This window comes from Phallusia mammillata, chromosome 8 (genome assembly GCF_965637545.1).
Source record: "Phallusia mammillata chromosome 8, kaPhaMamm4.hap1.1, whole genome shotgun sequence".
Lineage (NCBI taxonomy): Eukaryota > Metazoa > Chordata > Ascidiacea > Phlebobranchia > Ascidiidae > Phallusia > Phallusia mammillata.
Genome location: NC_137259.1, coordinates 18,251,324 through 18,278,525, shown reverse-complemented (window position 1 = coordinate 18,278,525; position 27,202 = coordinate 18,251,324). Strand labels below are relative to the sequence as shown.

Below are 27,202 nucleotides of genomic sequence, written 5' to 3'. Positions count from 1 at the left end.
TTTTCTTCGGTAACTGCGATTAAATAAACGCGGTTGGGGATATGAAAAGCCCCACGGTGCAAATTTATTTCCTGTTTTTACGCGTTTCCTGACAAGTTTCTGTCCATAACTGAACAAAAAGAAAAATCGTCTATTCTGGCATACTTAATATTTCTGTTTTTTCTTTCCAATACTTTCTGCACATTTATATTAACTAAAACATAACAAACCACACTTTCTGTTGAAATTATTACTTTACTATAAAAATTATTACTGTTGAAATTATTACTCTACTACTTTACTATGTAACTACAAAACTGCCCGATTTAGCTTAACGACAATCGGTTTAATTGAATACCTGCGGCTGAGTTCCAGCGACAGCCTCTTTTCAACACACGACGGAAAGCCAATTTACACAAAATTTGGGCGATACGCGGATGAGATATGTACCGACATCAAAATTCACGAAAAATAACTTTACCCTGCGGCGAATATTAACTCAAATTCAAACTCCTGTCCAAAATTTTGGTGCTGGACAAAACTTTTTTTTGCGTTTTTCGTGAGTCCATGTTACGTAGAACACTATACACCGATACGTCTATAAGTCAAATATAAAATATAGCGGAAAATAGATAACTTAATATCGAAAATGAGATTTCAGACTTATATACCATTTATATTAGCATGAGCACTAACTTAAAGGTCTGAAAATAACGTAATAGACAGCTAATACCTCCATTGGCAAGTATGTTCCTCATGAGACTTATGTAACACAAATATCTTCATGATTCTATAATTCACACCGATATACCAGTAACTCGTAAGAACATGCAAACAAGTGTAGTAACAAATTAACTCGTCAGACAGCAAATAGACGTATATGTCCTTGTCTACATGGAGTATGTCATTGACAAAACTAACAAGGTCACGAGGAAAGGTTTGTTTAAACAAACAAGCACCCGCTCTTGAAATCTATTAAACCGACAATCAATTACAAACCCGCTGTGGGGTCGCACTGACAGTATTACGTGCCATGTTTGTGATGTCACAATGTAATAACAGACATACTATTGTTCCAACATAACATAAAAAGCGATCGCGGTCACGACCAGGGGTTTTCACCGCTATAAGACTCATTTGAATGCCTCGAGGTTGATTAAGTTAAGGGCTAACAGCGTTCAGTATTTGGTTACGCTTGTGTGTATATGAAGGTTTTTTACTATAAATGACAAAGCATAAAGTTAAATTAAACCGAGTCTATGAATCAAATAAAGTCCATTCCTGCACATATACTGGGCTGTAGAACCGGCTCAAATTCAAACTCTGCCACATTAAGTGGTAAATTTTTGCCCCGTAGTATCCCTAAACACATGCAGGGTCACAGTTGTAAATCGGGCTGGGTATTTTGCTCGGGTTTGGGATTAGATTTTTGAAAAAACTGGCCAGATACGAATCCGACTTCCAAATCTGCAACAGTTGCGTCGCAATTTCACTTTCTTTTACATAAATGTACATAAGCACGGGGCGTGTATTGATTTACTTCAGACAGTCGGACATTCGGACATTCCGGACATTTTACGAGTGCCTGTCTACCAAACCGGTTATTTTGGAAAATTTTACTTTTAGAACTATATAGAGCTTCAAATAGTTGTTTCGGTTCCGGGCCCATAGCATAGTACCTGGCTACAACAATTACATGCGCCCGAGTTTAGACTAAATATGATTTCAATCAAAGATGTTAGCGGGCAAAAACTAAGGCTTAAACCTGTACTTTAAAAAAAACACATATCCAAATTTGTCCGCAAATTAGGCAAAGATTGAATTAAGGCCGGTTTTATACAACCTCAAGCCTAAACCCGGCCCACAAAGAACTGTGTTAAAGTTAGAAAAACTAAACAATTTTTTAAACCAACGAAGCACTCATGTAGGTATGTAACCTATATTTCACGACTGCCAATCAAAACTTTACAATAAAAATCAATTTTGCAAATCATTTTTATGGAACAAATTATTATTCATTAACAAAGCGGTAACGCCCCATTATAGCGGTTACAAACCTTAACTGGCAAACATATACCTGTCACCATAAAATAATTCTTTCCCTCTTGCAGTAATTGCGCAATTGCCGACAAGGCTATAATTCAGAAACGGAATTTATCTAAGTGTTAATTAATTTAAAGATTTTCGCTATAACTTACACCTGTTCTATAAGGTCATGCAGATAGGTCAATAATGTGCATGTTAAAAACAAGTTTTTATGTGTGAAAACAGAAAATATATTTACCTCAAATTAGTTTCGATTGTTGAAAATAATTTTAAAAACGTTTTAAACAAGCCTTACCCTCTATAGTCTCTTCTGAAACTGAACTGCTTTAGGCTCTTAGCGTGCCAAGTTATAAAGTGTACGACCCTATTAACTGTATTAAAACTTGCCCATTAAATCGCACTGGCATATGCGTTAATCACTATATGCCGGATTATGCACCGCGAACGCAAAAGTGTGGGTTTTAAAGTGGATTTGTTAAGTAAAAATAAACACTATAGCAATGCTAAAGCGATAAATGCAATCAATTCGTTTTACTAACAGCTTTCAGTTTGCAAAGGGCGTTCGTGACTTACTTATCCAGCTAAGATAGCCTGCACGCTTTGTTTTCTTTTCTATTTATGCGTGACTTCTGCGCAAATACGGTCTATTGTTAAGATTAAGCATCAAAGCAAAGCCTGCTTTTGCAAACAGAACCCAACGCAGTTTGCCAGAGCACAGTCGCTGCAGCGCTTTAAATTTGATCCATCAATTGTGCTATTCGTTTTTGACACTCCTTAACGTTTCAACATTGCGCAGAAATTTCCAGATTGGTGATTATTTTATGGCAATTGTGTCGCTATGTTTTCTTTCACCAAGCGAAATTAACTAAACGCAAACTAAATCTAAAGCAGGACAGTCTTTATAAAGAAAATACATTTTCTAACCTTCTAAATTCCTAACAGTTATTGTTTTACATTTACCTAAGACAAAACCAAAATTACTTGTCAAAACGTAGCAAAATTACTGTTAAAATTTCGCAGTCTGGTTACAAAGACTATAATTCAAACTGAGGTAAAAGTTGGTGGTTGACTTTGTAACGACGTTGTTCATTTATGAGCGCATAATTGACGTAATTGGGCCAACAAACCAGGGTTATACCTGACAGTTTAAATTATAATTTGTTTGCAATACACCATACCGCATGGCAGTGACAAAATAGGTTTGGGCAAACAGACACGCAATGAAGTATGGTTCTTTTCCATTGCAAAGTTTTTTTTAATTGTAAAAAACTATACATTAGCAATCATGGTACCATTCTATTGTTAAGTTTCTTTAAATGTGGAAAAAATGACAAAAAATCTAAGACCTACATGAAGTACATGGTACAAATACAAATGTTTTCACACAGTGGCCAAACGTTTTACATTTTAGTTCCGCTGGAAGGCGCAATACGCACAACCGGCTTGGCCGAATGGTCCGGCGCGCCTGACCCATATACAGACAAAAAAAACCTGATCGGGATTCGTCCCCGGGAGAGTCCCGGGTTCGAACCCCGTGAAAAAAACAACTGAAAAAGGATACAGCAAGTATTGCCGCAAGCGCATTCGTTTTGCACAAGAAGTAACTGGTTCGCAAGTCGCGGGTTTTTTGTTTGTACTGAAAGAATTGCAACAGTATGTTTAAAATTGCCGAATTAATTTGAGGTAAGTTATTTTAAAACAGCGCGTTTACATGCAGTACTTGCAAACAATTCTGGCGACCGCGGTATGTTTAGAACTGGAAAAAAACCACATGTGTAGATCTTAACTAGTAATTTAGAAACTTGTTTCAGGTAAAGCATCAAGTCAATAAATGATAACCTGCAGAGAGTACACACTGTTTCTATAAGTTCTCACCAGCACAGCTTGTGTCTCGTCACCAGCTGCACCAATGAGACCTTACAGGCCGAAACAGTGTGCACTGTAGCAGCGTATGTTTAAGGTAAGCTGTTAAAAATAAACTTTGCATGTCAAGGATTACATCTATAAAACTGTTTGCAAAACTAACCTTTAAGCTGTAGCAGATTTGCAGACATACTTTCACCGTCCGTATATGTTTGCAGCTTTTCGTCAAGAATCAAGCACTTAGTTTTTACCTATTTTACCTATTCCAGTTGTGATCTTGATTTCACTGCATGAGATTAATTGTGTTGACTTACTGGACTGAATGCAAATGAATTTGTTTTCTTGTCAAAGGGCGACCTGTTACGCAGTAAATAACAGACAATCGGTTATTTTTGAAACAAACAATATCAAAAGAGCGAATTGAATTGACAGTTGAAGAAAAGAGGGAATTTTATAGAAACAGGGTTTCATGGTAGGAAAATAGATTGTTGTCAGCCAAATAATCTTTAAGTTGCCAAAGTAAGTTTTATTTTCTTTAGTTTTTATATTCTTCGGTTCCACCAGTTCATTTTGAAAGTGGAATTTATTGAAGTCTCATTTCATGTTCGTATTTGGAAACCAAAAAGTTTAGCTTTATCTCAACGGTTAGTGAAATTTGTATTTATAATTTATACAAATATGGATTTCGTAAAAAACTGCGTTGTAAAAGTTCTTTTAAATTCAATCAATTTCTATTCTCACGCTTTTATTTTCCGACTGACTTAAAATGGAACTGTCTCAAAACAATCAAACATTTCCCAAATTATCACTTTAATTGAGGCGTACGAAACGGTGTGGATGTACAAAGAAATGAAAAAACTTTTGGAACTGTTCAAAAACAAACAAACATATTGGGAACTACTTAATTTAAAGGCTACAGTGCAAGAAAATACACAAAATGATCAAATTGAAACACACAATTGTCCAAAAAACACAATAATTAAAACTGCCATATTTTCCTCTAAAAGTTGTTTATTGATCAGCAAATGCACTAAGGTTTACACAAACAGTTGTTTAATCAATAAAACACAAATTACTGTAAGTGTTTTAAATACCTTTTTTAATAAAATGTATAAAAAAGCATCTACACAACGAAAAATTTGTGAAAATGTGTCGTCGTTTTTTGTGCACCAGTCATAATTAAAGAAAAAAACTGGCAAAGTTATTTAAGGAGCATTAATTTCTGCCATTTTGTTGGTCAGCCAAGTGTAAACGCTCTCCTCATTGGCTGCTCGCCATTGAATGTTGGTTCTTGTGGATTCTATAGCTTGGTCGGTTGCTCTCAGGCCAGATCCAAGCTGGTCTATGTTATCCTGCTTGAATTCTTGCAACTAAAACAAAATTTTAAAATAAAGTCTTGGTTAACATGCAGCAAGTTTATGATTTATTATTTCTAAAATCGTTGAAATTAACTTTTTTTTTCTTTTTATAATGGCAATTTATATTTGACAGCAATGCTTACGTGTCTGTATGGTGCTTTCAAATCAAAATAAAATAACTTTTTTTAAGGCATTTTAAAACTTTGATAAAAAGAATGCCACATTGCTAAATTGTTACAATTCTTAAGGGACGTTTTTTGTAATGTTTTTAACTCTGTATTCACTTTTTGAAGGCTTTACGTTTTATGCTTTAATCGTACCGAACTGATACTTTAAAATTAAACCTATACCAGGTCTTACAGCAGATTAAAAAATCGGATAAATGTCATGTAATGGTTGCCATTAAAATTCTACCAGATGTAAAACATGCTCACAGTCAAAACTTAAAAGACAAGATTTTTATTTGTAAAGTTTTCAAAGTCTTACTTCTTGCAACTCGAACTCGGTAGAAAAGTGAGAAGTACAACTGGAGATGATTCCACTGAACGAAAAGAACGTTGTCCCGTATCTAAAATCACAAAAAAAAACAATTTAAAGTTTTTACTCAAGTATCACAACGCACCAGGAAAATTTTAAACATTGACATTCAGTGGTTTATTTCTCTACTATATATTGTCCCAAACAAAGGTAGTGGTTAGCAAGATGCAAACTCTTAACTCTTTACGTGACGTACAGGCGTCTAACCCACTTTTTTGCAAGTAGAGTTTAAAACACAGACATTAAACGACTTCAATGAATACAATGTTGTTGCCAGGAATATTTGATAAAATGTCTGTTTCGTGTTCATTCTTTTAGTGTTATAAGAACGACTGTGTTGGGTAGCTGACATTACCCTGATGAAAACGCCTTATTTGGGACGTCGAAACGTCGGATGACTTGTTTATATTTGCCGGTTAAACAAAAAGAAACGTTTTTTTAAGGAGTTCTTTTCGAAAATATCGCTTTGTGTTGGGACGATTACACTATAAGTAGCAAATTACAGCCAAACCCAACGATTAGTTCGAGACTTGTATATCACGGTAACAACACACTATATAGCTCAATTCGAATTTTAGTGTACGGAAGTCTGTTTCACTTAACTCACATGTTGTAGATATTGCTCCACTCCTGACGTATATAATCCCATGTGATGTCACGCGCGTATTCGTTGTAGCAAAGATCTTCGAGAATTGATGACGCATCCTGACTTCTGACGTAGGTTTCGTCAAGTACGTAATCCAAGAACCTGATACAACAAAACAATGTTGAAATCATAGCGACAACAATCACCAAACTGGAAATAGCTGCGCAACGTTAAAACCACATTGAGCGCCACAAAGTGCATATTTGCTGTATGAAAGTTAAATGAGCTGTAGCTTCCCCCAATAATTTTCCTTTCTGTGGGGAAAATGTTTTGATTCTTGTCGCCGAAATAACCGACAGGTCAAGCTACCGCTATATGCGTACAAATTTGTGAGTTCTAATTCTGCCTTTACCACGTGTTTTTCTTTGAAGAAAAGACTTTCCTTTTTTTTTTCTCATCCTAGCTTCACCGAAAAATTTGAAATTGAAATGTTGAAGTTGAGCTTGGTGTTACAAATTGTTTACAATGTAGTAAAAACTGCATAAAGATTGTACTTGACATGCGGGTTACCTTCTGACGATCCACGGTGTTTGTGTACACGTGAGGGCGTACTGGAGCTTGGCCTTCTCTTGTGAGTTACTTTCGTTTTGATACATTTCCCACACGAAGTCCCATTCCTCTGATCCGGAGTTGGCTAGTGTGTGGCAATACACGGTGGTTCTCAGATTTGGCGTGATTCTGTTGCACAAATGAAGTTAAATGTGAAAATTTTTCGGTAACCCTTTCGGTAACGACAGGTTTAGAAAATGTAAATTGCCTGAAAAGATTTTTTTACAACAATATATTTGGACTCCTTAAAAATTGCTGTACTCGGTATTTGCCACTAAAACATGGAAAAATTGACTCTCTTTGGGACATTTACCCAATATAAACCATTTATCTTTTTGCTTACTAATGACAACTTTGTGACAAATATTTCTCTTTTATCAAACATTTTGTAAACAAATCTTTAACAAAAATCGCCAGTACTTTGTACGTTTTTTCACAAAGCATATGCAATCCGTTAGCATCATTCAATTAACGGGACACTTGACTCGATAACCAATGGTTTTTTTCTGTGTTGTTTTTATGAGACTGTTCATCAATGACAATTGGATAAAGTGACTATGCAAATAAAATTTTGACTTGACTTGACTTGACTTATTAATAGAGATGTTACCACCGACAAACCAAATCACACTTACGAGTTTGTTCCTGTTGTGTACCATTCCGTAAACTGCTGGGTGGCGTTTTCAACACAACCAGGGACGCCATAAGTACATGCAGCTCCGATAGCGTTGATGCGCTGATATCTATAAAATATTTAAAGAACAAATATAAGATGATATGTTACAATGCATATGAAGCCTTTGGAAGCTTGTATCTAAGGGGTCATCATAGTATAGACTAGAGCCATGTACGTCAGGTATATTGAATAGTTAAACCAAGCCGTACTTCCAAGCATTTCCATAATTTTCATTCCATGCCTTGCCGTGAATGAAAATGCTTCCGAGACCGGCTTGATTTCATATAAATATGACTGTGAATTCACGTCCAAATCTAGCCTAATATGCCGTTTAATAATTAGTAATAAATTAAAAAAAAAAAAAAAAAAAATTTAATAAAAAAAAATTAGACCTTAGACTGGTCGCCACTTACTGTTCAAGATGCTCTCCATCGTCAACCCAAGTCAAATTGTTGTAAACATTCGTCACCAAATAAGCGAGGTAGTCCTGGAATGTAAAAAAAAACACGCGTAAACTTCTTCAAAGGGATTCGCCATGATTTCAATATTTCATGATTTTAATATTTTCGGATTATATAATTTTGGTTGGTATGGGTATGTGTTTGGTTTTGGTATTTTTGTACTTTAACCAAGGTATAAAGGTTTGTCAAACAGTTTAAAGTTGAAACATATCTAATTTTGATATTTTTACATCGCTTATTACCAATCTACATGGAATGATCGTCTACTATAGTACACTCTAAATATAGGCATTATACATTCTTTGCTCTACTGCATTTTGCAACGTATGAAATAACTCACCGAATACGGCCCATAAACTTTCGACCTTCCCAATACGAGGTCAAAGTAGGAAAGCTCGTCCAAGGCACTTTCCCATGTAATGTAATCGTAGTCGTACTGAAGAAACTCGGTCAGGTCCAGTGCAATGTTGTAATTCAGTTTTCCAGCTCTATAGAAATCAAACAAACGCCATAGAAATCAAAAATTAATTTAGTTTTTTTTTAATATCCCATTCTCAAATTAAATTTTTCGCAGTTTCTTTACAACAAGGCTCAGGTCTTAAATTTGTAAACCTTGTTTGTATCAAGCCAATTTTCTCGTTATTCGAAAGACTTGTTAGGGGAATTTTTAGAATCCCAGAAAAAAGGGGTTGCTAATGTTCGACTAGACTACTATTTCAGCAGTATAATATGTTCACACACAACTGACGATTATCTATAAATAAGACGTTGTTAGCACGAAATCTTTGTTTAATATTTCTGAATCACCCTATACAGGTTGAAATATAAGAGGCCCGTGCAAGAGTAAAAACACATAATAAAATCACATTTTATTTCAGCCACCACATACATTACCTTGCGAGGTTGAAGGCGTCGTTAAGCAGTTGACCACGTGTTCTGACGTCAATTACCTAAAAAAAGAAAAGAAAACTGCGTCAAAGTGTGTAAGTTTAAACCTGCCCCAATAACAGTAAAATAAAACAGTGAAATTTGACAGAAACAACGGACAACGTTTTTTTCACAAACCAGTTGGTCTTAACTAAGATGAAACATATTCATACTGGTAACAGCCCTAAAGCGTCGACGCAGACTAGCAAACACGACATGACATGTGCAGCATACACGGCAGGCAACGGTGCTTGTTATTCGACTTTTGGCGGTTTCTCCACTGAGCCTGTGTAGCTCAGTTTGTAGAGCGCGAGTCCTGGAAAGACTCCTCTCATGAGTTCGAATCCCCTCGCAAACCTAGTCTGTGCCTTGCCATATGGGAACGCTTGGGAGACCAGCTGATTCGGTACAACGCCTTCAATAGGCCTGGCGTACTATAGTACGTCATATATGATCAGATTTTCTTAACCTTTGTTTTACCTATTTATTTATTAATTTATTTTTTAATTATTTCACCGAACAAACTAAAGCGTTTCAACTCACGCTAAAATCTGTAAGAAGTTGTTGGATTATCTTGTTCCAATTGTCATCGTCATAATTCACTCTGTAGTATCCAAAAGCTTCGTAGTTGCCCAAGAAATATTCGGTTGTTGGGACAGTCACTGGAGCTAAACATTCCAGTTTAAATTAGAAGTAGAGAATACTTTGACTTCAGTAACCAACCATCAAAAATTAAATTAAGTAAGTCACCATCAATAACCAACTTTAATTGAGTAAGTAACCATCACTAACCAACTTAAATTGAGTAACCAACCATCAAAAATTAACTTGACTTCAGTAACCAACCAAGCATCATTAACTTATATTGACTTAAGTAAACCCTTCTACACACCTGGTGTTCCTGTAAGTTCAACCCAATCCAATGTTTTTGCAGCGTCGTTTTGTGTTTTCCACCACAGAGGAATTGTCCACTTATATCTTAAAGTTAAGTAGTCATTACAAAGTGCTTTACGCCGCTGTTACTGTATTTTCACTTACACATGAAGTACCATATGGAACATTTTAGAAAATTGTTTTTAGAAAAATGTTAGGTTTGTCTTTTGTTTCTCACAAATACTTGATTATTTGCCAGCTTGTTTTCTCAGCAAACTTGTTGATTTGTAGCTATCGTTGCCAGGCATAATATCCACTATATAGAGCTCTTCTGGCAATTGTATTTTTATACCTATTTATACAGTTGGAAGAAGAGCTCGAAAAAGTTGTCATTTACTTCTCATCTGGTAACCGTTGGAGTTTTATCTCGGAAGGGTGAATGCATATGTTATTTTGCGCATCGATAATTGTTTACTATTATGGACCTATATTGGAGCTTGGGTTTGATCCAACTTACGCATAGGGACTGGTGGGTTCTAATGGGTTGGCGGTTGCATCGAGCAGAAACCTTTCTTGGCTGATAAGAACACTTGTTGAGGTGGGACTTTGTCTTTTCATGTTAACAGTGGGAAATCCCATCTGCAACATCCAGGTGTCCATGTCCGCCCTGAAGCCATTTGGTGGCGGAGCTGTCCCAACATCAATTTGCGCCTTAAAATAAATAAAAATACTGTTATAACTAAATCAGACTTAGAACACTATATACGGATCTGTTCATAAGTTTAATGGTGAAAATAACGGCCACGTGACTCAAGTGTGTATAAACGAGTGTAACTGATGTGGCCTTCATATCACTGATGATGGCATGAGCATTCGCCGACACGTTTGAATAATAAAGCATGTCGCTTTTTACGTCTATTGTCGCCGTTATTTTCACCATTAAATAAGATTGTCAAACAAAATTCTATTTGAATAAGGACTGACGATGCCATGTTTCGCAAAAATCGATATTCTCAGCAATTTGCAAACATGCGCGGGCTTTTTTAAGTAAATGTGCTCAAATTTCAAACAAAGATGCTTGTCGTCTTTTTACTGTATTACATATTAGTCTGCAAAGTCAGACAAATGTTTCGTTTTTGTTATTCATGTGGTAAAAGTGCAGCGTGGCACATTATGCGTGACTTCAGCTGTTACCGGATATTTATTTACAACCCCTATAAGTAATGACCTAAATTTAATTATCATTTATTGGCTCAATGCTTTTACATTGATACTGTGACATTGAGCCGACTTCACTTTGGTTCCCAAGCAGTTGCTTGGCCATTGTGAGCCAGTTTCATCTGTGGTTTATGCCTAGTTGTGGCATCGAACAGGTTTGGTGAAGCATGGGTTTTTACCCTGTTACTCCCAACAAACTGGAGTGCCATGACATGACTACATTAGGCAACACGGCCGATTTCTCGTCAGCAGCTGCACTGATGAGACCTTATAGGACCTATAATATAGGTCGAAACAGTATGCAGTGCCTGCGACTTATCTTTTAAATTTAAGACTTAAAGCACAACATGGATGTTATAATTTTCAAGTAACAAAGGGTATTAAAAAACACAAAACAAGAAAATGTTACCTGTTCCCAATACTCAAACAACTGATTATGATTGACCGGACCGTAAGCGAAGGCGTCCAAGTAGTTCTAAAAAATTCAAACCAGTTTAAAGTTGAACCTAGAAATTCGTAGTTTTTAATGTAAGAAGACAAACTTTGTACGCGTTGCCTACAAACTTTATTACAGACATTATTTCGAACACAAAAACACCGTAAAAACGTTTTATTAATTTCCTGGGGTTAATATCAGTTCAAAAAATATTTTGTATTTAAAAAACCCTACTTAAAGTTACATTTAGTGGCAAAAAAGAGATTGATATTGGTTAAAACAAGATTATTCAGGGGTAATATAGGATCAATTCAATTCAAGTACAAAAAATATATTCAAAGTTACATGTAGGTGCAGAAACAGTCCATTTAAGTTTGATATTGGATTAAAACAAGGCAATTCAAGGTAATCATAGTTTAGTACGATTTTAACTAAGTTTAATAGCTTGAACTTTCATAAAACAAACCTTGAGGCCAAGTTTGAATGCTTCTTCTCCTACAAACTCGTTAATCATTCGAATAATGCAAGCTCCCTTGCTGTATGAGATCGTGTCAAACAGTGCATTGATTTCATCCGGGGTGTTGACGTTCTCGGCTACAATTGGTCGAGATGTTGTCAATCCGTCCACCCCAAACGCCCGCTGGAGGTCGCTAACGATAAACTGGTCGTTCTAAAATAAATTATCAAAAATTTAATCAGAACCATCACTTGCTGGTCGAATGGTTAAAAACTGTTCAGAAACGTTGATCGTTATTGCTCGCAAATGTTTCTGATTCTTATGTGAAATATGCGGGGCCATATAGTAGTGAAATACGACATGTTATTTAAAGGTTTGGGCAAACGTGCACGGCTGATATATAAGGTTGAAGTCAGTCGTATAAATACCTGAAGCGCAAGCTATTGATAAAATGGTTGATAATTTTCACAGTTTGGCTTAAATTAATACGTGTACTTCAAACTTCAAACTATATTCTTTCAGCTCGTTGCTTGATGGATGAAGACTATAATGAACCTTATATCCATAGATTTAAGTTAAAGAAAAACATAAAGTCACTTGTCCTTTTGAGAAATATATAATTTGCCTTAGCAGCACCCTAAACGATTAATCTATTTTGTAGGCTTGGAAATATTTCAATTTTGTATACTCATTGACCTCCTGGGACTTTTTCTCGGACCACTTGAGAGGTTTGGGTAACCCAGGGTGGCAATTTTAAGTTTAATTCAACCATTAAACTAAACTTTATCCATTCTTACCATTCTCCATGTTGGTTCAACGTGGTCAGTCCCAAGATATTCCACGTAACTCGCAAAACCTTCGTTCAACCACAGTTCGTCCCACCATAACGGGCTGATCAAGTTGCCAAACCACTAAAATAAGAAAAAAAATGAATTTATTTGTAATCCATTTCAAATTTTAAAGTTCATTTTATTTTAGAAGTTGATCTGTCGTCTTGTCGAACCACGTAAGCAAGAAATGAAAAAAAACTATTTGCTTCTTTCATTCAAAAAACAAACAAATTCTGAGTAATCTCTTTGTATTATTATTTTTCAATAATTCTCGAAAAATAAGTTTTAAATCCACCATAATTAGTGCACTCAGAGGAGGAAAATTGAAGGTACTACTCCCCCATCCCCTATTATTTTTAGATAAAATTAATGAGCATTGTTTTCCATACTTTTTATGCCAGCTTTCAAAACCGTCCAGAACGCCATTGCCCAAAACCTCGTTGTTAAGAACTTGTAATTTTGCTGACGTTTGGCCCACCAGAACCACGTAATTTCACATTTTTTTGCTCTAACGAAGTCCTACCGTTTTAGTGGGCGAAACGTCAGCAAAACTACAAGTTCTTTAAAGCAACGGGTATTTTGTCTAACATCACACAAGTTGAACGACCAATTTGTTAAATATGTAACCTGGTGGACGAAATGCTTGTTTAGTATTTTTACTTCTTGTAAATCTAAGGCTTTATTGCCAGTTATGGATTTTATGAATCAAGATTACGTTATAGCAAACCTGATGAGCAAGTTCATGAGCCACAACTGCCGCAACCCTCTGTTTGTTCGAAGCAGAGTTGATATCGGGGTTGTAGAGTAATGCGGTTTCCCTGTAAATCACTAATCCCCAGTTTTCCATCGCTCCTGCCGCGAAATCGGGAACCGCGATTTGATCTGCGAAAAAAAGAATAAAAAATATAAGATGTGGTCTATTAACCGCATACTTTTCCGGCTTTTAGCCTGGTCCTCGTAACATACTAGAGTGCAGTAATGTAGCTATATTGGCTAATACGGCCAATGTCTTGTCACCCTAGCTGCATTAATGAGACATTCTAGGTCGAAGCAGTGTATAATGTCTGCTGCTTACTTATTCAAGGCTTTTCTGACATTTTATTCCACAAAATCCTGGGTTTTCGTTTGACCAGTTCGAGCAGTTTCATCTCAAGGGTAACGTATCATAGGCTAAATCAAACTAAGGTCTGTTAAAAAATGGCCTTTTAGACCCACATTTTTTCGCATTATTGAAACTTGTTTGTTTATGTATTTTGGCAGAGGTTATTAAAATGTTTTATACTAGGCCAATTGGAATTTAACACCTACCCCATTATTGTAACAGTTTTGTGTGGTTTATGGCCTATTAGATAAAATAAGTTCAATTTCATTTTCGAACAAGACAACTTTAAACACATGACTAAGCACAATTGAGTCGCTTGTTACGTAAGCGAGTTAAACTTTTGCAAACTAGTGGAAAATTACGTGTCCGAGCATGTTTTACGTCGGTGCGGTCGTAAATAGCCTGGTGCTGTGAGGTGCAACGTTTTGGAAAGGTTCTTGCTTGTTCCAACACAGAGACAAGTAAACAGCCTTAATGCTGTTTTTCCGCTGATAAATTTAATGACATTGCTCCCTTTTATTGCTCTGCTCATAAATTCCAGCATCGGCAAGCAAAACCAACTGCCAAGATTTGCTGTTTTATATCCCATATTTGTGCAACAACAACAATAGCAGCGTTATTATAGCATTTTTGGTTACACGCTCAACGCAGGTCTGTATCACTTTGTTTGAAATTAAATTCGAAATTTAAAGACGGGTGAAAACACTAAATTCAGTCGCTGTATCTTTACATGCATTTGTTTTTTGTGAAAAAACAAAACTATAATTTTTTCTGTGATTATAATTTTTTTCTGTAATTGTAAGTTAATGAGCCTGAATCGTCGCATTCCTTGGCTTTTTGTGGCAAGAAGGTTTAATTATTAAGAAAACGTTTACTATGTACGTTTATTTAAAAAGACAATTTTAGTAATAGATTAAAACCATCAATAGCATGGCTATACGTTTGGAGACTGGTATTTAAAAGATTGGTGTTCTTACTTAAAAGAAAAAATGATATCGTTGTGATTCATAGTCAAACCCTTAGGTCTACTTAATCTTTACCACTTGTCACGTTTGCTCTTTAAATTTTTAAAAGAAATAAAAGTTCCCCATAAAAAAGTTGTGCAGGTGCAGTGTTTAAGGTTTTTCGATCAATTGTTCTTAAAAATTTGCCCTTTGCAGTTGTTGCCGGCTTGGTGAACTTTTTATAGCGGTCCAGTGCAGGTCTGAGAGGGACTTATCGTTAAAACTTGCTCAAGATTCACATTGAATCAAAGTTGTAATAACTGTAATTAGTTTTCAGTGTTAAACATTTGTGGTTTTTAAAGGCCGGTCCGTAATAAAACATTCAGTTTTAAACCGGCCCGCAGTGCAAAAAAAGGTTGCAGACGCCTGGTCTTGGTACAGTTTGTGTAACCAAACGAAATAAACTCAAGAAAAATCTTACCCGACTTTGGAAGTGGATATGATACGTTAAAGTACTGTTCGAAATGTTTGAGAATTTCTGGTGTGATGTCACTGGCGTAGTCTGCATTGCCTTGTAGAACTTGATCGGGCCTTGCGTAAATTCGAGTCTGCAAAGAAGATGAAATGATTGGAAATATTAGCTTGGTGACCGCCTGATTCGGGATGGCGCCTTTAATGGGCCGGGCGTACTGTGATTTATATATGAGTGTGCCGTGATCGCTGGTCTGTGTGAACGCTTCAGTGCTAATCCCAGTTATGAATTTATGTTAATCTTATTAAAATCAAAATAGTTTACAAACACTTGTAACAAGTGCAGAAAAATTCTGCAATGAGGCGCATATATTTTCACGTGTCTGGGCATACACACAAGCTCCCTGGGTACACTGATGACCACTGTAAGCAACATTAGATGTGCACGCTGTGCTCACACACCAGTTTATGCGCAACATCGATTTTCATGTGCTAGGAATAGGTGAGAGAACATTTACTGTTGACATGACAAACACTCAAAAATGCTTTTACGTAACACTCACCTGTATTTCACCAATCGTTGTGTTTTCCACCCAATCAAAATCGCACACAACGAACGCTAGCAGGTAGGTGCTCATTTTTGGGGTTTGTTCAAACGTTGATTTGACCCAGCCTCCAGTCATAGACTGAAAAATAAATACATCAAACATTGATAAATGTTAACCTTTGTTGTGGGGACAGTTTTACTTTGGGCTAGTTTCGGGTTCGGGCTCAACTTAGTCTCTACAGTGAGCGATGTGTGGGTGGAAGAAAAAATCCACACAGGGATAGGCAACCTTTAAAATCTTCCGTGGCAAATTACTTCTCATGTCAAAACGGTGGTGGTTTTGCGTGCTAATATTTTTGTGATAATAGTGGTTTGTATCAGGTAACCTAAATGTTGAGGTGAGTTGAGTTTATTTCGCTCGGTAAAAGAACATGTAGCGTCACAATGACACTAAACAATCACCATGCTTGAAATAGCTGCACAACGTTCAACATTATGGCGCCCAAAACAGTAGTAAAGAGCACAATTAGTGGATCATGACCAAACCCGCTGCACCTGCACCGTATTATCTAACAAAAAAAGAGGACAGAAGCGTACTTATTTGAAAGACTCTTAGCAGTTTAAATAGTTAAACAATGGGTTAAATAAATTACAATCAAATATGTTTGAATATGAACAAATCTTTTGTGGTACCGACTTTGGTACACTTGCCCTAGGGTTGCCGACTCCTGCACTATAATAATAATCAAGATAGCTGCGCAACGTTGAAACTTAAAACTTGCTTCGGAATGTTTTCGTGATCGTTAAACAATGTGTGCATTACACGTAAAATTTTTCGTAAATTCCTGTCCTGTGTATCGTCTTTGCACGTGGGGTCGTCCGTTATCAGTTAAAGTTGGTTTTAAGCGTAATGCAAACACATTCATCACTTCTAAAAGCGTATTGCATGTTCTACGTAACAATGACTCATTGTTTTTCGCGTTAAGCGCGCTTTGTACCACCTGCAAAAATATTTGGCAAACAAGATAAAAAAATTAAGTTTCCACTACCGTTATTTTGACCTTTAACCCCCGCTTTATCACGTGGCTGGGAAGTAATCGTGCATTATTGCGTGATAATGCAGTTTTAGTGGTGGATTTTACGATCACGAATGCGTTTTTTATTGCTGGGCTAAGCGTTTGTCCTGATCAACTTGTTTATGGCACAGTAGTTTGAAATCACCTAGCACCACAGAGCTGTAAGCTGCATGGGTGAAACTGCGGCCCGAAGCCACAATTGTGTGAAAATGAAACCCAAATTGGGCCCAAAAGTTTTGTTTACCAGGAGGAAATATGGACAGGAAAGTGGCCGCATGTCAGGCCCGAATTAGATCCGCTTTTTTTAAACTGAATCCCTAACCCGACCCGAAAAGCTTTTATATCGATCCAAAAACTTGTACACGTTTTATTTTGGGCATATTTTTACAGTATCCTACCTCGTTTGCCATTACGGGCATGTTGGAGATTGCGAAGTTGGGAGGTTTGTGCCAAAGTGAAATGTCGAATGTTGCTTTTAAAGCTGGCTCGTCGAAACAGGGAAATGCTTTTCGTGCGTCTGTGGGTTGCATTTGAGTCGTAGCTATAGTTCTGCAAGAACATTGAATAGTTGAAAAATAAGTCGAAAGTACGATACCCGTATTATACCAACAGTACGTTAAGATTTCGTCTGGTAAGACAAATTCGTCTGGTACAAAATAGGCCCATGGTTTATTTCAATATTTTGACGTTATTGATGCTAATACTTTTTTTTGAAAGAATTGCAACTATCCAATTTTACTTTGTAAAGTTTAACTTCTCATAATTTCCTTTATGCATGCGGCATTTTTAGGACAGAAAGTAAGCTAATTACAATTAAAAAATGACAGGAGACCATTTTTTAGTTTTCTAATCTTTTTGGTTATAAAGTACAGTGAAAAAATCACCAACTCTTCAAGTTTAATAAAATCGAACGTAATGATTCAACAAACTTGCAATAAAACAGGCAGCTCGACGGCAAACTCATTGTGAGCATAACGCGTTCAGACGTTGCCCGCCCACCAATAATAAAAACAAACAAATAAATATTGTACAATTTAAAAACACGGCAACACTTACACTTGGTTACCGCTGGCATCTGTGTATTTGCTTCTGTAAAGTCCCCCCAAGTCGTCTGACAATTCGCCTTCAAACTCGGTGTAAAGTGAAACTCTTGTACCCGGGGTTAGATCGGTCATTAGAGGTATGATCAGGTATTGATAGCCTGAATGAAGCCACCAGTCTCCATTCATAGCTAACGCTACACCCTGCAATATATGCTTGATTTTTAAACTGCAATCAAACTTAAATTGCACTAATGATGATAACAGCGATTGTTGAAGCGCTTGTATTTTGGACCACTGTAACGTCCCGTGAACGCGCCCCGGTTATAGCGCGGAACATCACACGAGGAGAGAATTGAAACGCGATTCCTAATAGCCTCCAACAACCAGTCCACACAGATAGATGTTTAGCTGATCTTATTAGGCGAATTCTTTGAATGTAGGACGATGAAAACGAATTGGAAACGTATAGGAAACGGTTTCTGCATAAAGCATGACATTAACACACTGCGCTTTAAATGCAGAAATATAGCACAAATCTTACCAACTGTTGTGGTAACCGGAGAGAGTAAATAGCACGGGTATTCAACTCGCATCAATTACTGGTACACACCTAAACATACAATAACATATGTCACCACACTGCGCCTTTATGACGTCACACACAGTTCTTACCAAGCTATGTTTGGCGACAGTACAGAATAAGTCACGCTTCACGTGAAGATAAAACAGAAATACTGCGTAAACAAAATGCAACTTAAGCATCTTGTCTAAACCCAACTACACGTACAGTACAACTATTACAAAGCGAATGACATATTAAGTCATTGCGGTTAAGTTCACATTCATTACCATAATTCACATTTTAGAGTCATTAAACACATATGTACAAAGTGACTCACCAATAATCGTCAACACGACAATAAATAGCCTTTTCTAATTCAACCGACGCAGCACCGTGCTCCACGGAAGTCAGCAACGAAAAGAACTAAACCACGTTGCGTTATCACACAAAACTGGCAGTCCATTGTTACGTCACACAACGCAATAGATTACAACACAAGTTGTACTGAGGAAATGCGGGAATCTATAGAAATCTGCAATTACTGGCAAATAAGATGTAACATACCCCCCCACAATGTACGAATCCAAGGAGTACATTTACAACACAACACACAAACATCGGCAGTAATTGCGAACACAAAAAATAAACAACTAATCACGCATCGCGGCATAGCAAGCACAATTTTGCAATTGGGCGTCTGAGTGCTCCAGTGTGAGTCTTGACGATCACCTGACGCACTACTCCCTTCCGATCAGGAAGCACATCGGTCACGCGTCCCAGAAGCCATTTGCTCCTAGGCTGATTATCATCCGCTACAAGCACAATGTCGCCGACCGTGAAATTAGAATGTCCATTTGCCCACTTCGATCTGGGCATTAGCGTCGGCAGGTACTCGCGCGACCATCGCCGCCAAAATTGGTCGGCCAAGTATTGTACTTGGCGCCAACGGTTACGATGGAAACAGTCCTTCCCCGTAAACAGTCCAGGGGGCATATTCGGCGCTGCACGTTGCAGCAGTAGGTGATTTGGTGTAAGGGGCTCCTCATCCTTCGAATCGAACGTCACCGGAACCAAGGGACGAGAGTTCAGGATGGCCTCGACCTCCACCATCAGCGTCATCAGTTTCTCATCGGACAATGTCTGCTCCGAAAGCAGAGCGTTGAGAATTTTGCGCACAGAGCGTATCATTCGCTCCCAAACCCCACCCATGTGGCTGGCAGTGGGAGGATTGAAGCTCCACGCAATATCACGTTGTTGCAGATATTTGTAGATCTGCTTTTGATTCCACCTGTTCAGCTCTTCGCGCAGGATGCGCTCAGCTCCAACGAAGTTTGTGCCGTTGTCGCTGTAGATCTGGTCTGGCCGTCCTCGACGACCGATAAAACGTCGGAGAGCTCCAATAAAGGAGTCCGTAGACAGTGAATGCGCAATCTCAATGTGCGCGGCCCTGGTGGAAAAACAAGTAAAGATGCACCCGTACCTCTTTACCTCACTTCGTCCTTGCTTCACAAGGAAAGGTCCAAAGTAGTCGACACCGACCACCGAGAACGGCGGCTTATTGGCCTGCAGTCTCGCAGCAGGAAGGTCTGCCATCATCTGTTTGCCCAGGGGGCCATTTCTTCGGCGACAGGAAACACACTGTCCAAGAACACGCCGAACTGCTACCCCTCCTTTGATGATCCAGTAGCGTTGCCTGAGAGACGACCACGTGTGTCCCATTCCAGAATGGCCAACCTCGTCATGCTGTTGCATAATCACCAGGTCGGTAAACCGATGGTCGTATGGAAGAATCATAGGATGTTTAACATCGAACTCGACACACGCACGCTCGATCCTTCCACCAACTCTCATAACTCCATCGACTAGAATTGGGTTGAGCTTTCCAAGAGCCCTCTTTTTCTTTGGTAAACGAACGTCTTCTCCTTTGGCCTTTGACATCGCAGCGATAACGTCCGGGAAACTTCGTCTCTGTACATACTTTACAATCTCAAGCTCGGCAGCCTTGAGTTCAACAACGGTCAGTTGCCCAGTAGGTACTTTATACTTGGCAGGAAACCTCCTTGACATCAACATCGATTTGAATCTGAGCAACCAGCTTACAGCCCTTTTCAGCCGATTGAGTGATGAGTATCTCGCAATGAGTCGATCCGTAGCGGACTCGCTGGTGACCAGACAAACGGTTTGAGTTTCTTTCTTTATCAAAAGAAATTCGATTGGCAATGACGACAAGTCTGGGCATGAAGGCCATGTATCTTCTTGTTCCCAAAGAAACTGGGGTCCAGTAAGCCATCGGCTGGACCTAAGGAATTTATTCACACTGAGTCCACGAGACGCCTCGTCCGCTGGATTTACCTTGGTGCTGACGTGTCTCCATTGACTAGGCCGGGAAACATCCTCGATTTTGGCCAAGCGATTTGCAACGAACACTGGGAAGCGCTTATTGCAGTTGCGAATACTTTGAAGAACCGCAGTCGAATCCGTCCAGAACACGGATTGGCATTCGTCCAGTTGCAGCTCCTTTCTCACAAGTCGATCCAACTTGGCTGCAACAACGGCCGCCGTCAGCTCCAGGCGGGGAATCGAACATGTCTTCAGGGGGGCAACGCGTGCCTTGCCTATTAAAAACGAGCAGTGAATGCGTCCTTGCTCGTCTACCAGCCTCAGATAGGTCACCGCGCCGTAAGCTGTGGATGACGCATCTGCAAAATGGTGCAATTCCGTTTTTCGCACCTTACCAAAATCGTGGGGCTTCACGCATCTAGGCAGAACGACGCCTCCTAACCGCGGTAGTTGCTGCAACCATTTTGCCCACGATTCGGAGTCTTCATCGGAAAGAACGTCATCCCATCCCAGCTGCTTTCTGCAGAGATCTCTTTGCATCGTCTTGGCCACCACGATCACGGGCGCTGCAAAGCCAAGAGGATCGTATAAGGAACTTACCACCGACAGGATTGACCTTCTGGTGTAGGCTGTAGGCTGCTTTACATCGACATTGAAACCGAACTCGTCCGACGAAACGTTCCATCGAACACCAAGTACCCTCTCGCAGGAGGAACCATCCACGTCCAGCTCCTTCACCGATTTAGCCCGTTCCTCTTCATCAATAGACGCGAGAACTCGCTCGCTGTTGCTAAGCCACTTGGTTAGCCGAAATCCCTTCTTCTTGAGAAGTGCACAGATACCTTTGACCAACTGAACTGCTTCTGCTTCAGTCGACACGGATTTTAAACAGTCGTCAACGTAGAAATTCTTTTCTACCGTCTCGACGACTTCCTTTGGAAATTCGCTTCGCAAATCATCAGCGGCTTGTTTAAGACAAAAACTCGCACAGGAAGGGGAAGAAGTTGCTCCAAACAAATGAACAAGCATCCTGTGTGCGGTGGGCTTCTTCGACACATCGCCATCGGGCCACCACAAGAACCGAAGTGCATCACAATCTGTCAGCTTCACACGGATCTGATGAAACATGGCCTCCACGTCGGCCACAAGAGCTACCCTTTCCATCCGAAACCTTGATAGAACTCCTACTAAGGAATTGGTCAGATCCGGACCCTGGAGTAAAGCATCATTCAACGACTGGTCGCGGTATTTGGCAGCACAGTCAAAAACTACCCGCACCTTTCCGGGCTTGTGTGGATTTGTGACAGGGTGATGCGGCAGGTACCATACTACCTCTGCAGACTGTTCCTCATTTGGAACTTCTTCGGCATAGCCTTTAGCTATGTAACCCTGTACCGTCTTTGTATACGCATCACGTAGCACGGCGTCGCGTCTCAGGCGACGTTCTAAAGAACCCAAACGGTTTAGCGCCATGTCCTGGTTGCACCGAAGCGGTTGTGCGTTCGGGCGCCATGGCAACGGCAACTCATAATGACCTTGCTTGAATTGCACACTAGTTTTCATTTTATCCAATACGTAACGGTCTTCACGCGACATAGGCATCGCGTCGGCGTTGGTATCTTGAAAGTCGGTCTTCCACATTCGCTCTAACTTCTCGTGCAGCGAATCATTGGCAACTTGAGTAAAGTTGACGGAAAACAAATCAGTTGACTTGTTAGAGACAGGTCCTGCCAATGCCCATCCAAGTGGAACCCTGAATGCAATAGGTTGCTTCGATTTTCCCTTCCGTACCTCTTGCACGAGAAAGGCCTCTGGAACGTCTAGCCCGATGAGCAACAAAGCTTCACTGCAATCTACCTGTGGGAATGACAGGTCTCTAATATGTGGCAGTGCATCCAATTCCGCGTTTCTCGGAAACTTGTTGGCGGTGATAGGCAAACAATCAACAGCGAAAACCTCAGGAAGTTCCACTGTTGTAGAGCCATCGAGCGAAGCAACAGATAAATTCACTCTTTCGCCCTCGCGCTTGCGACTGTTCCCGTTGATCGTTTTAAGCGTCACGTTGCTAGGTTCACCTTGCAGCCCAAGCTTATCTGTCAGTTTCTTGTCGCACAAGGTAATGCCCGAGCCAGTATCTAAAAGAGCGTAAGTATCAACAGTCCTACCGTTAGCACTGACTTTGACCGCAACCATCATCAAGTTGACGCTCTGTCTACCGGAGGAAGCATGACAGTTCTTTCCAATCGCCGACACAACCGAACAAACTGTCCGTTCCGGCGCAGGTCCTTTGACAGGAGACTCGCCCTCTCTCTTCTCTGGCGGATGCAATAAGGTGTGATGGGCTTCATTGCAGTCCCTGACGGTACACGCTTTGGGGCTGTTGCACTTAGTGGCAAAGTGCCCAAATCTGAAACAATTATCACAGAGTCTACGGCGCCGGGTGACGCGCAGACGATCGCGGTAAGGTAGGGATTTAAATTCCTCGCACTTAGCAAGCACGTGGTTTCCCGAACAGCACTGGCACAACGGGGTAGTGGGAAAATGGGAAGGTCCGGCACGAACCTTCGGCCTAGATTCTTGTTCGCTTACAACGACATGACTGGAAGCCTTTACATGACTACTTTTACCTTTCGCCTTCTTAGCTTCGTTGCGATGCTCATCGAGCATGCGGCTGAACAGTGAATTTGCAATCCGATCCTCCGTTTCCACAAAGTCCACAAGATGCTCAAACAAAGGTTCACGGCCAGTATCTCTGAGAATTTTCTCAACACGCCGTTTCCAAGCCTCTTGCATCTTGAACGGTAGACGATTCACAACAGCAATCAACGTGGGGTAATTATTCATCTCGGAATGCTCGTCAATGTCTGAAAGTGTAAGTAAACAATCGCGCAGCGACTGCGCAAGCTCGCTCAAACCAGCAGCATCGTTCGGTCGCAATTCTGGACCGTTGACCACACACCTTACACATGCATGAGCGATTATGTGTGACTTGCCAAAGTGGTCGTACAGTAACTGTCTCGCTTGTTGGTACCCGTTTACCTTTAGTCTAAAGCAGTGTTCAATCAGTTTACGGGCCTTGCCATCACAATGCTGCGCCAAATACGACAATTTGGCACCATCGTCGTCGACCTTGTCGTCGATACGAGAATCGAAATTGCGCACAAACTTCCAATAGTCCATTGGATTGCCATCAAAAACGAGAACCTTAGGCTTCGGTCTGTTTATGTGCTTTACAAGTGATGCAATCTCATTGTCATGCACGCCAGTTGGCTTGACTGAATCGTATGTACAAATATTATTTACAATTGGGTTTGCTGCGGTAAAGGAACCTCTTTCGTCAAACGAAGATTTAATTTTAGGCGCATATTGGGATGGGGACTTCGAAGGAGCAACATAGTCAACCACATACCGCTGGTCAGGAGGGCTTCGCTGCGACGTGACAGGCGGTGACGTGAACAATACGCGACGTTGATCCCCGAGCGGCTCCTCCGGGGGAGGCGTGGTCGATTTACCAGAACCTTCCTTCACCGTCACGTACTCCGTGTTTCCTGACATCTCGTCCCAAACTTTCTCTTCAACCTCTGCGGCTTGGAGCTGGTGCTGCAGTTCCAGCATTTCCATTTTGTCCCTTTGACGCTGTTCTTCTTCAGCACGACGAATTTCTTCTTCGGCGCGACGTCTGTCTTCTTCTGCGCGTCGCATGTTCTCTTCTGCGCGTAGTATATCGGTTTGCCGTTTCATTACTTCGTGCTGTCTGGCTAGCTCCTGCTTCTGCGCTGTCTGTTGAATAGCAAGACGCGCAAGCTGCGTAGTAACTTTAACTCTAGTTCTACTGTTAGTGGAAGAACTAGATCGCCTACTTCGTCCGCAGAAGGAGTCGTTGTCCCTTGGACTCTTATCACCACTTCCACCCGGACTAGCTATGTTAACAGGTAAAGCAATGCTAGATGGAGAATTTACCTCACGAATCCAGTGAGAAACTCGGTCATCAAATTCGGCCTTGTTTTTCCTCACGCTAGCTAGTTCGGCGGCAAGATCGGGATGCGCCTCGTAGACAGCAACAGCATCCACAAAAAGGTGTTCAAGCGCAACCAAGATCGTCTCGAGCACCTGTTTGTTGCGGTGGTCCTTCATCAGACACTCGGCGGCTAGATATTGATCATCTAGACGTCGACGACAGTCAGCGATCGCTTCAGGAGTTGTAACGTTTGATTGGCTCATCTTCGACCGCTTAAATATTTAACAAACGGTTAAACTGATCTTCAACACACAGTTGAAGCTTATTTCAAGAAGCAGTTGAAACTTGATTTCAACTGTATTGTTCTGTTCAACGAACAGTTGAAACTTGATTTCAACTGCAGAGTTGTGTTCAACAACAGTTGAAACTTTCTTGCAGGAAGCAGTTGAAACTTGATTTCAACTGCAGATTGTCTTCAACAGCCAGTTGAAACTTTCATGTAACGTCCCGTGAACGCGCCCCGGTTATAGCGCGGAACATCACACGAGGAGAGAATTGAAACGCGATTCCTAATAGCCTCCAACAACCAGTCCACACAGATAGATGTTTAGCTGATCTTATTAGGCGAATTCTTTGAATGTAGGACGATGAAAACGAATTGGAAACGTATAGGAAACGGTTTCTGCATAAAGCATGACATTAACACACTGCGCTTTAAATGCAGAAATATAGCACAAATCTTACCAACTGTTGTGGTAACCGGAGAGAGTAAATAGCACGGGTATTCAACTCGCATCAATTACTGGTACACACCTAAACATACAATAACATATGTCACCACACTGCGCCTTTATGACGTCACACACAGTTCTTACCAAGCTATGTTTGGCGACAGTACAGAATAAGTCACGCTTCACGTGAAGATAAAACAGAAATACTGCGTAAACAAAATGCAACTTAAGCATCTTGTCTAAACCCAACTACACGTACAGTACAACTATTACAAAGCGAATGACATATTAAGTCATTGCGGTTAAGTTCACATTCATTACCATAATTCACATTTTAGAGTCATTAAACACATATGTACAAAGTGACTCACCAATAATCGTCAACACGACAATAAATAGCCTTTTCTAATTCAACCGACGCAGCACCGTGCTCCACGGAAGTCAGCAACGAAAAGAACTAAACCACGTTGCGTTATCACACAAAACTGGCAGTCCATTGTTACGTCACACAACGCAATAGATTACAACACAAGTTGTACTGAGGAAATGCGGGAATCTATAGAAATCTGCAATTACTGGCAAATAAGATGTAACAACCACCATAAACGGATCTTTTCATAAGTTTAATGATGAGAGTAACGTCCTAAATTGGCGCAAAAAGCGACATGCTGTATTATTAAAACGTTGGGCAAATGCTTATGCCATTATTAGTGATATGAGAGGCCGCATCAGTTACAACCGTTTATATTTACTTAAGTCACGTGAAGGATTGATAAAAAGATGCGAAAGAAGCATTTGTGTTTTTTTTTTCATTAGTCACTTTTCATTTCCGTGAGGGCATACTTAGCAACTTAATGAATTTCGTTTGATTGTTCTCAATCATAAGTTTGCCACGATTTATTCAAAATCACTTCATCTAACGGTGAAATTGACTATTTTTTACATGATGTTATACGCTTCGATTGTGGGCATCTTATACTGACAATTGGTAATTACTTATTTTTACTTCAGCATTAGTATTGCTGAAAGTCTTCGCAAATCACAAAACTCGTCTGACATGTCGTGATACTTACACCAGGACCTCTCGGTTCAACTCTGCTATAGTTAAGTTTGTTGCTGTGGATGTAAATATGATTGGTGGCTGTGTTGACATCCATGAAGACCTCACTGGTACCAGTAAACCAGTTCTTCCCATTTGCGTCCGGTTCCAGGTCCGGCCTCAGATCAACCACGTAGTTGATTGGAACCAGGTCTTCGGGCAACCGGATGTTGTCCCAGGGACCCGTCGGCTCCTGGGTGGTCTGGGGGGCCGTTGTTGACGTCACAACTGCCATGGTCGTCGTGGTAACCTTCTCCGTGGTTACCACTTCGCAAACTGGGGCCTTGGGTCTCCCGACTAGACCCACAAGCAGCCCAACCGCAACTAAAAAAATTTGATTGTAAGTTATTTAAGTTTGTATGAGTTATTGCTGCCAGGCATAATATCAAGTTTATAGAGCTCTTCTGGAAAATGATGTTTATTTCAACTTTTGACGTCCTATACAGGTCGCCTTCATCAGGGTAAATAACACT

The 27,202-nt window shown here is 39.9% G+C and overlaps 2 protein-coding genes across 11 annotated transcripts; both read right to left on the bottom strand.

The window, feature by feature from the left end:
* Positions 1-5,042: 5,042 nt before the first annotated feature.
* Positions 5,043-27,028, bottom strand: LOC145204404 (aminopeptidase Ey-like). Its single transcript, XM_080076934.1, has 20 exons — positions 26,688-27,028; positions 18,053-18,233; positions 17,395-17,545; positions 15,937-16,059; positions 15,384-15,510; positions 13,584-13,738; positions 12,824-12,937; positions 12,036-12,239; positions 11,543-11,608; positions 10,433-10,626; positions 9,935-10,020; positions 9,586-9,710; positions 9,010-9,065; positions 8,456-8,603; positions 8,068-8,141; positions 7,614-7,721; positions 6,940-7,107; positions 6,391-6,531; positions 5,733-5,814; positions 5,043-5,258 (listed from the first exon to the last, which is right to left on the bottom strand). The coding sequence occupies exons 1-20, from the start codon at positions 26,962-26,964 to the stop codon at positions 5,094-5,096; spliced, it is 2,745 nt and encodes a 914-aa protein (XP_079933060.1). The 5' UTR covers positions 26,965-27,028; the 3' UTR covers positions 5,043-5,093.
* Positions 18,339-26,224, bottom strand: LOC145204403 (uncharacterized). 10 transcript variants are annotated; one of them, XR_013853481.1, is made up of 2 exons: positions 18,581-26,224; positions 18,339-18,518 (listed from the first exon to the last, which is right to left on the bottom strand). XR_013853481.1 is itself a non-coding variant. In XM_080076933.1 (2 exons), the coding sequence occupies exons 1-2, from the start codon at positions 25,160-25,162 to the stop codon at positions 19,256-19,258; spliced, it is 5,727 nt and encodes a 1,908-aa protein (XP_079933059.1). In that variant the 5' UTR covers positions 25,163-26,224; the 3' UTR covers positions 18,339-19,255. The 10 variants fall into 10 exon arrangements, 6 of the variants coding, with proteins under 6 accessions (XP_079933059.1, XP_079933055.1, XP_079933056.1 ...); XR_013853483.1 differs by having other exon boundaries at positions 18,339-18,649; positions 18,712-26,224; XR_013853482.1 differs by having other exon boundaries at positions 18,339-18,773; positions 18,939-26,224.
* Positions 27,029-27,202: the final 174 nt, after the last annotated feature.